Raw genomic sequence first — 10968 nt, forward strand, 5'->3', positions numbered from 1 at the left:
ACTATACCTTTCCTATAAACGAAAATTGTACTACATCTAGCTTTATGTGTTCTATGAGCCATAGGCATACAATAGACTATAAAGGGTTATAAGCATCATTAGTGAGCGAGTCACAAGTGATTTTATCTACGATTACTCGACAAGTAGTAAAGAAACTTAGCTGTCTTTATATAAGTTAATTTAAATAAAAATGTGTTATTATACTCAGGAGGAAAAGCGAGGAAGAAAATCGTTGAGCGTCTGTGTAGGTAATGACGTCAGATACAAATTGAAGTCAGGCTTAACGAGAGGATCAGCTGCAGTCAAAAGTAAAACTGGTATTCCAATCTCAAGCGATAGATACTCTTTAGATAGATAGATAGGCTATGTTTGGGCATCGCCTTTAATTATATTATAAATATTATATTATTTGTCACATAAATATTTGGAGATAGTTTTCCCAGAAACGTTTTTTCGGCTTTTGTGTCCTTCTTATCTGTAGACCCCAGACGTTGAAGCAAGGATTGTATATTACTTGAACATATACACATCATAAACGTAATAAGTACTTAGTACGTAATATGTAATTTTAATCAGAAGCGCTTTAATAAATCATAAACTTCTTACCGCGCGACATTCGCGTGGAAGCACGGAAGCAGAGTTTAACAGATCTAAACGCGGCGAGAAACCACCATTTTTATACATTGTAGATAATACATGAATATCTGGCTGAGCACACTGGTTTTCCGCCCTAAGTTTTATCTACGAAACGAACTAGTCTTTCACCCTACGGCGTTTCCACAAACGTTTAGATATCCCTTGAGCGAAACTTTCTTAGTTAGCCATGTTATTTTGGGATTTCTATCATTTCACGACTTTCCGAGCTTAGTTAAGCTCTGGATTTTATTAAGATAACAAAATGTGATTAGTAGTCTACAAACTTCTGATAATTTTACGCGATAATAATGAATATTTCTGATCTTAAGTTGAATTGAACTTTGGTTCTCATTATTTGTGTTTAATTCCTCACAGATATTTGATGCTTCGTTTACGATCCGGAAAAAGTGTGGTCAGGTCAGACCCCTATGATTTACCCGGGAGTCGAAGCGGATTATACGCCATACCTAAGGCTCTAAACTACTAAACCACAAGAGCGTTTTACTGAGGGCTGTTACATCCTAAGCACATCTCGATACACAATCTTGTGCTCTAACAAATAGAACCAAAAACTAAATATGAGCCTGATACATGTTTAAGACCATTTTCTTATACAGTATATACTTATTATTTATTATTGTGTGCTGTTTATAAATCTGAAACTGCGTATAACCTTAAACTTACGTGTTTCAAAGGGCAAAAGTTGCATAGCTCTTGGTATAACGGAGTTAGTTTGGCAATTAAGAGATAGGACTTACCTTACTATACACAATTGGGTTTTAACTTTCAAATAATGATGAAAAGTTAGGGGTTATAAACACGAGATAGAGAATTTATTTTTTTAATAAATTCCCTTCATAAAAGTTACCAAATTTCTTGTACTTTCTAATATTTTAAAGCATTTTAACAGTACGTAATGAGTAATTAGTAAGTAAATCATAGGTTTAAACGAAGTGGCTTTATTGGCCTAGTAGTTAACGTACATAGCAGATAATTTGCTGGACCTGCCCTGCGATTCTGTAACTCACTTTTCGAACTCACACAGCGGTTTTCGTATCGACGGTCGCTCTCAAATCAGTCGTGAAGCATTCATTTTATGATTTGGCATTCTGATAAACGATAAACTACAACCTCCCACCTTTTCTTTTGTGTGAGTTCGAAAAGTGAGTTACAGAATCGCAGGGCTGGGTCCGATAACTTACTTGCCTTAGATAAAAATGCGGCTTATGGGGATTTTGTTGCGCTAGAGTAAGGTCGATCGTGATAAAGGTAGAAATCAGGACGAGGCAAGGACTGATAAAGGCTTGCATGAGGTTAAAAAAATCAGTTTCCCTGAAAATATTTTATTGTTTATAGTACAAGATTTGCAAATATAATAAATTACCAATATATAATCATGGATAGAAGTAGATACTATGTACATAGATTTATATCGTATGTATGGCTTAACTGAAGATACAATACACACCGATAGATATCTACCAATAAATATTTAACCGAGATAACGTAGTTTAAACTTAGTGAGAAGGTTAAAAGTACAATTTCGACTACACTAAATAAATCAATTAAGAATTTAATTAGGTCTTTCATTCAATTCTTCGTTATCAACTTTGGTCTTCGGCCGTCCACAGGGCTTGTTCTGCAGGTCGAAATTTCCAGAACAAAAACGTTGAAACTAAAAACGCACACATACGCACGCGACACCGCCGCCATACACAACTTTCGAGCCGTTTCTGCAGCACTGGTGCCGCGGTGGAACTCGTACTCGTAAATAACGCGATATTTCATGTTTTCCATTTTATAAATAGAGTGACGTAAAGAAACAAAAAACAAAACGGGAAAATAAAATAAATCATGGTTTTCGAAAAACAAATGCACAAGTACATACAAGCTGTAAAAAATTTAATTCGGAATTCCTAACCAAAGAGGAGATATTTGAGGTCAAAGTGGCCAGTACGACAAAACTTCAATTTCATATGTAACCTAATATATAACAAAAGATTAACAAATGGTATAATAAAATTGTTAGATTAATAATAATTATATTATATTTAATATTTTTTTATAACTTGAGTATTTTTTTTTTATTATAGTTTGAGTATAAACTCAAAATTCACCAATAACGATTTACTTACTGGCTGTACATACAATTTCTATCAATTATTACTCCATATTCATAAATTATTCCAAAACATCTTTTAAATATCCATAGCTGATTAAGTCATCTAAAATAGCAGTCATTCGATTTTTATATAAACATATTGCTTTTTGTATGTCTTCTTCAGTTTCTAAAACAATTTTACTTTTGACATGTCCGTCTTGTTGGCATCCACTAGACAGCCAAATTGCTGTATTCGCTATAACAAGACAAGCTGGTGCAACTGCAATTAAATCAGCATCAAACATTTGCCTTGAATATATTTTATTCACAGGAATTTTAGCTTCCAACAGGTTTTCACTCAATGTCTGATAATATGTGTCCAGAAGTTGTTTATAATGTTGATTACGCAGGTCTTGACCTGAACTAGATATAATAAGATATAAAACATCATAAGCTGGGCTTGAAATTCTTGCTGTTTGGTAATCAATCATACACACAGATACCGGTGTCCCATGCTGTAAATTAAAACAATTTTATAAGTCTAGTAGGTACCTAATAAGTTTGTTAAGATAGATATACAATTATACATATATATTTACCTCATATTTAAACAGTAAATTTTCTTTCCAAATGTCTCCATGACATAGTACTAATGCATTAACAGACTTATAACATGCTTCTACAAATTTATCACAGTCCTTTTGTAATCTCTCTAATGCAGGTACATATTGAGTATTTGAGAACACTTTTAAAGCTTTAGTTAATCTGTCTTGTAATATGGTGTAAAACCGTTCATTTTCTTTTCTAGATAAGGGAACACAGGTGCTTTGGGCAATATTAAATAGATGACTTTCTTGCTTCTTTAATATAAAAGAAAGAGCATGAAAATTTGCCAAACATTTTATTGATATCACCAAATGTTCAATGTCTAGTATAGAATCATTTACAAAAGGTGTGTACCCATTGGCACACATATTTTGCATTGTTATTACTTCTTCACAATAATCTTTTTTTAAGTAATAACATTCTGGTACAATAAAGTCTGACAAAGTAGTAATCTCATTTCGGATCTTCCTGTAGCTAGGCAAGATATCAGAGTATATAAATATTTCCCGCTGAAAGAAACTGGTTACAGCTCCACTTACACGATACCTTTCATCAGTTGGAGCTAATTTGAGTACCAGATTTAAAGATATTTCTTTTCCCTCCTTTTTTCCATTTAACTTAACTGGAAGAATTACTCCAAAATAGTTTTGTGCAACATTTTGGAAAAACTGTTTCTCATAGTGCCACGATTCTATGTCAGATTTAATTGCAATTTTTTCCAATACACTATTTATATACTCGTCATGTATATATTTTGTATTATCATTCATTATAGATATTATTGCTTAGAATTTTTATTGGTTAAGTACCTAAACGAAATTATTTTTAGTTATATTTTAATCACTACTCGGTATCTACGTTAATTAGAGAATAAAACCAGCAAAACTATTAACGTTCTGTATTATTAATAAATATAATTACATTAATTTTTACGAAAATTGTTTAATTAAAACTTGTTTTAAAATATTTTATTACTTTTTTGTAAAAAAAAATATTTTTGTCGCAGAAACAACAATAGGTCTACCAGAAATCAGATTTCAATTCTCATGCAAATGCAATAAAAGTTAAAACAAATAAAAAATTAGATTTCATATGGCAATGTCAAGTGTCTCCCGTCAAATCAAAGTACAAGATCTGTCAACCGCTCCCGACCCAAGAGGGCCCCTGACCAAGAGATATTATGTTCTATGGATGAATGGGAAGTTTCCAATACGCATTGGGCTAGCGTGGGACCATTCCCTCTCGCCTAAGAGAGGAGGCCTATGGCCATTAGTGCGACATATAATGAACTGCTGCATTGGAGTGAATAAAATAAACTCTACTTTAATTAAGACAAATGTGAAGTGATGACCTTTAGTGCCTCTCCGAATAAAATACTCTGCGACTATAGCATAGGATCGAAAGTTATTAGGCGCGTAGATAGAGTCTGCGACTTGGGTGTTTTGTTTGTTCCCGATGTTTCGTTCTCGGAGCATATTCGGACGATTACGGATGCTGCATTTAGGAGATTAGGGTTTGTCCTGCGAAATTCAGTTGGTCTGTCGGACACTGCCACTAGGGTGCTATATTCATCATTAGTAAGGCCAATTCTTGAAACCAGCTGCGTCCCCTTATGAAAGGTGTTATGGGGATATGATTGAAAGGGTGCAAAAGAAATTCATTAGAAATCTGTATAAAAGAAGGTACAATTTTTTTCCTTACCTCTACCCTACTAAGTTCTTAATGGGGGTGTTAGGGTATAATTAGAACTTCGTAGGGATTTGGCTGTGGTCAGGTTTGGTTTAAGCGTAATTAAAAACGAAACGGAAAGCGCATACTTGCTGGGGGAAATCGTGAGACTGTACGTTCCGGACAATTATTACCGCTGCCAGAAACATATTAATCATTTTGCTGTGCGTTCGGCTCGCACTGTCCAGCGTCAACAAGCTCCCATTCCTCGGTTACTCTCGCTGCTTAATAGGTTTCTCGACTCTGCACCGGAGAACGACCTATTTGGGAACGTATGGGGGTGGTATACTGTGATTTGAAAGTGTACTTGAAGCATTTTCACACAAAAGGTTAGTTTAGTAAGACTGTATATGCAATTTAATTGAAATAAAAACGTTTTGACAAACAAAAAGTTATGGCGTAACGAAATTGTTCTAAGTACCAAAGTTATGACACAAAATGGTTTTACAAGTTCCCAATTATATATTTATTTTAGCGTAGCGTTAAATTTAATATACAGGCAAAACAATACGACCGGTATCTAAAGCATTAACAAACATAAGATCAAATCACTTTATCACCGAAGTGCATTGTTCTACTAACAAAGAAATATAGTTTACTTCGGTTTTTGACGGCGACAAAGAAACAAGTGAACAATGAAAATACTAGAGAAATGTCGGCTTAAAGAAATCGTCAATAAAATTGTCCAAAATTGTAATTTAAAACTGTTAACTTATGAAGATCAAGAAAATACAAAACAGATCGAAAATTACTTTGGCGTCTTGATTCCGTTAAAAATTGTTGGACTCGAAAATTCTGGTAAAGAAAAAGAAGTTAACGTTATGCTCAAATTGAAACCTAATAAAATTGACGATCGAATGAAAGCTGTGTTAGAGTATTTATTTGAAACGGAACATTACCTGTATAGCAGATTGATACCGATGTTCAGACAATATAATGTTAATATAGATGAAATCATTCCAAAATGCTACTACGCTGACCTAGAACCGGGAAACGAAGTAATTATCCTACAGGACATGACATATAAAGGCTATCGACGTTATTCTGGTGACGGGTTCTTTGATTACGACCACGTCCTTGTGTCCTTGAAAACCCTCGCTAAATTTCATTCCCTTTCCTATATTTTATTGAAAAATGGTAAGAAACCAGACGACGATGATATTTTAAGACCGTACACAAATACCCACCCCGCAGAACTGAATTTGGCTTTAAAACTATCTTTGGATAACCATATAAAGTATTTTAATGGAAATAAATATGAATTTATAAAATCATTGAGGGAAAGGTATGACTTAATAAGAGGGGGCGTTGTAAAAGGAACGAAATGTTTTGTCTATGCCCATGGCGATTTTTGGAAAGAAAATATTCTATTGAAATACGAGGTTAGTGTTTTTATATAATTTAAGTTCATTCAACATTTAATTAACACTTATCTGTGTATTTTATTTCAAAATGTTATATATTTACATATTGAATTGAAGTATATTAGTTTTTAATTATATTTAAACTTTTTCCTTAAGAACGTGTATTTACCAGTTTTTAGGCGACAAATGCATTAAAGTACCAAAGTTTTTATGAGTCTTTGGTATTTAATGTCTCTAGAAACATAATTGAGTACTCACAACCCTTGTAATTATTTATTTTAATTTATCGTACATCAGACTATTTTACAGTATTAAAAATAAAGTATTAGAGAGACTAGTATCTGTATAAAACATCCTTAAAAGGCCTAATGATGTAAAATAATTTGCAAATAATCGTTAATTTAATTAAAAGCCGTAGGTAATTAAAATTAATGATATTATACGTCAGTGTCGTGACACAAAACATAATCGTTAAATCGATGATAACGTCGAATCCTAATGCAGTTTAATTTCGTCGGGGGACTGTTTTTGATCTAATTATATTATATGCGTATTTGGTACGTCAAAGGGTGCGACGCCATCTTGCCTAGAGTAGCGTTTTGGCGGGTTCTTAAACTTATGAATTATTTATTTGAATTTTAAAGCCAACACAAAACAGAATTAACAATAAAATATTTGAATAGATTCTATAGTCACTAATCTGCAATGGCTTTTGAAATCTTGCCATAAAAATATAGGTCTATTTTTATTTTTACATTCTTGTTTTTTTGAAGTTATACTTCTTTAGGTGCGTTATGAAAAATTGATGAGAGTGAAATTTTACGATGCGCGCGCACCGTGACACAAAATTAACAGAATGAAGTTGCCCACGGTAGATGCTACGGCATTGGATATAATATAAAAACAACATTCGAATAATAATATAATGTATACGTATGTTATACTTAATGTAAGAGAATAATAATAAATATTTATTTCAAATGTAAACTGAACTTTATTGACTATAATGACTCCTTTTCCAGTCAATAATTAATTATTTGCATACAATCAAAAACTATTTTTAATAATGCCAAAGAAGTATAACTTCTTACGCGCGTACATAAGTACACGCACCCTTTTTTTTATTCTGTTCCCCGTTTTCGTAGTTGTGTCTTTCCATATTTAATCTAAGCTAAACCTATTGCGAATTCCTTTAACGTTCAGACAAATTAATACATTTCAAGGCACTACTATTTCAGGCAGGCAAACCCATACAGGCATGTATAGTTGACTTTCAGACAGTACAATATATGAGTGCATCTCAAGACTTTCTCAACTTTCTTATATCCTGCACTAACTCTGAAAACAGAAAGGAATATTTCGAGGAATTCCTAACGATTTATCTCGCAACTGTAATCACCACATTACGAGAAAATTATGTGGAGATACCATCATTGAAGGAAGATTTCAAGCATGATTTGAGACTAGTAGCTGAACACTGTATTATTCGATCGTTTATGGCCTTTGCGCTGTGGTGTGGTTTGGAAGAAGGGGGTGAAACCTTATTGACGAGTATAAATACGATAAACAAAAGCCAAGCTATTTTACGTTTTACAAAAATAATTGGTGATGTGCTTGATGATCTTGATCAGGTGGGCTTGATAACATTGTAGGCAAGATAAAAGTATTTGTGTATCCAATGCACTACTTTATATAACGAACAGTTATAGTCCCGTTACCAACGGGTCGTTTTAGGCGTAAGTTTAAGTTATTAATTGTATACTTTAGCGGATAGATTTACGCTACCGGATAGACTCATAATCATAATCATAATCATAAGCTTGCTTCGCCATGTAATTTTGTGACTGACTGACCACTAACGTTCGACGAATAAACGGAACATTTTATAACACCACTTCGAGTTACATCTCGCGAATTCGACCATGTTTCAGACCGAGCCATCGTACGTATAAGTAAAGTAATGTATATCAAACAAAAATAATAAGTAAAGTTAATGTACTGATCTATTTCATATCTTGGTACAAACTATGCTCGAAATAATATACTTACACGTATTTTAAATCTATATAATAAGGAGTACGCAAGCCTCGACCTATTCCACATTATCTCCAAGCCCGTCTTTTCGAAAGAGATATGCAAATCAAATGGGCTTTTAAGATCACATTAAAACGCACACTTACAGACCCTCACAAATTACATATTCCCACACACTCCTCAACTAATAAATTATTAGTTAAATTGTCTTGGTTAGTACATAATGATCTTCGTATGAACGTTTTGGCAAAAAAATTTAATTTAAAAATTGTAAAAATTAAATATTATTTAAAAAAAGCTTTGGATTATCAATAAACTATTAAAATAAAATAACAACATGTTAGGCTTGTAAACGGGTTTTACAGTCGTAATATTTTGTTTAAAGTTTGTCTTATGACTTGATAAAATACTAGGAATAAGCAAAATTCGGTAAATTGTAAAAATAACTGTACAAATTAAGATTGTAAACATTATTTTGTAAGCAAATAAATACATTATGCATTTGAATTATTTACTGGTACCCTGCAATTAACGTGCTCTACAAAACGTTATAGAAATGCCTACAATTAATCGTGTCATAAATGAAACCTCGAACTACGAGTAAATTAATGTGTATTGAATGAAAGAAACATGTCACGTAGGCGAGAAAGACGCCTGAAGGTCACCAAAGATCAATGGTAGATCTTGGTCTGAATATTAACTAAACCACCCTTTTCATATCAACTACTCTAGGTTACACAATATGATCCAATTTTCTGTAGAGCCACGGATATATTTATTTAAGATATTCGATAATTTAGGTCCATATTCTAATTCGTATCTCAACTCTGGTCAAGTCTTGAGCGCTGTCAAATATGTCAAAATATAGAAAATATGGTTTGACAGCTATTAAAACTAGAGTTAATTTTTATTGGCCTACTAGAAAACGGGCCTAAATGTTCATTTGGTGCTTGTTAGGGCGAGATTTAGAAAGAGACTTAGGCTAAGTTCAGATGACCGCGCGTAGCCGCGCGTCGCCACGCGGTTGGAGCATTCACATGACGGTATATGTACGCGCGCCAGTGTGGCTTCAACATTGATTGACAATGGACGTGGAGGTGGCAATTTGCTAAATAGATTTTATATAGAAGACTGAGACGTCGCAGAAGAAGACGAAGACGATACTGGGTGCATCCAATTTTAAGTGACAGACTTTCTTCCAGCTTGTTTGTCACTTTGTATCCCGACTTGAGGTTACACGAAGATAAATTTTTTAACTATTTCCGGATGTCAGTTGCATCCTTTGATTTTTTATACGATTCTATTGAAAATGATTTAAAATCCAGTGAAGATGCTATAAGATATTGCATATCGCCACAAGAAAAACTCATTGTAACATTAACAAATCGATAGGCACAATTTCATCTTCGGTACTCATTTTGCATCGATCTATGTGTCTTTCCGTCTCAAGCCGCGCGGATCAACTGAACAGGTCGATACAGGTTTGCAAAACTTGTGCCGCGCGCGGCCGCGTGGATGCGCGCGGTTCAAGATCTTGCGCGCGGGTCGGAGCGCGCCGCGCGGTGGCGTGTATTACCGCGCGGTAATGTAGACGATAATTACCGTTTATATTGATCTTGTACCGCGCGGTTCGTAGTTCCGGCCATATGAACTAAGCCTTAGAGTTAACTCTGATGATTTGCTATGCGGATGACAGCACTGGGGATACTCTTTACACTGGCCAGGCAGATATTTCTCGGGCAGTTGTTGATGAGTACCGGAACAAACTTGTGTCTGAAGTCGAAACTCTACTACGTGGAGTCTCAAACCTAGTCCAATTTAACCCCAAGAAGACACAAGTTTGCGCGTTTTCCGCTAAAAAACACCCTTTGTCGCTACTCCTCTTTTCGAAAACACTCTTCTTAAAGCCACAGCCAGCATTACAATACTTGGCGTTGACATATCGAACGACGTTCAGTTTCGCGGTCACTTGGAGGGAAAGGCTAAATTAGCCTCCAAAAAGCTTGGTGTGCTCAGCAAGGCGAGGCGGTACTTCACTCCGGGCCACCGCATGCAACTACATAAAGCGCAAATTCGGCCCCACATGTCCCGGAGTACTGCTCTCACCTCTGGGCGGGGGCTCCCCAGTACCAGCTCCTTCTACTTGACCGTATCCAACGATGAGCGGTTCGAATCGTCGACGACCTGTCAATCTCCGTGCGGCTTGATCCCTTGGCGTTGCGTAGAGATGTGGGGTCTATCTGCATCTTCTACCGTATTTACCATGGAGAGTGTTCAGAGGAGTTATTCGGATTAATACCTGCAGCTGAGTTTCATCATCGGACGTCGGGGCAGAATACGAAATTCCACCCGTATCACCTCGACGTCCGCCGTTCCACGAGGCAGTTTTTGCCGCGCACCACCACTATGTGGAACCAGCTGCCCACTGAAGTATTTCCGAACCAATTCGACTTAGGGTCCTTCAAGAAAAGAGCGTACCAATTCTTAAAAGGCCGGCAC

The 10968-nt window shown here is 35.2% G+C and overlaps 2 protein-coding genes across 2 annotated transcripts; one reads left to right on the top strand and one right to left on the bottom strand.

Moving 5' to 3' along the window:
• Positions 1-1978: 1978 nt before the first annotated feature.
• On the bottom strand, positions 1979-4401 carry LOC125054042. Its single transcript, XM_047655708.1, has 2 exons — positions 3337-4401; positions 1979-3252 (listed from the first exon to the last, which is right to left on the bottom strand). The coding sequence occupies exons 1-2, from the start codon at positions 4111-4113 to the stop codon at positions 2818-2820; spliced, it is 1212 nt and encodes a 403-aa protein (XP_047511664.1). The 5' UTR covers positions 4114-4401; the 3' UTR covers positions 1979-2817.
• A 1252-nt stretch (positions 4402-5653) lies between these two features.
• On the top strand, positions 5654-9410 carry LOC125054201. Its single transcript, XM_047655951.1, has 2 exons — positions 5654-6453; positions 7674-9410. The coding sequence occupies exons 1-2, from the start codon at positions 5707-5709 to the stop codon at positions 8085-8087; spliced, it is 1161 nt and encodes a 386-aa protein (XP_047511907.1). The 5' UTR covers positions 5654-5706; the 3' UTR covers positions 8088-9410.
• The last annotated feature ends 1558 nt before the right edge of the window (positions 9411-10968 follow it).

Source organism: Pieris napi, chromosome 11 (genome assembly GCF_905475465.1).
Source record: "Pieris napi chromosome 11, ilPieNapi1.2, whole genome shotgun sequence".
In the NCBI taxonomy this organism is placed as follows: domain Eukaryota; kingdom Metazoa; phylum Arthropoda; class Insecta; order Lepidoptera; family Pieridae; genus Pieris; species Pieris napi.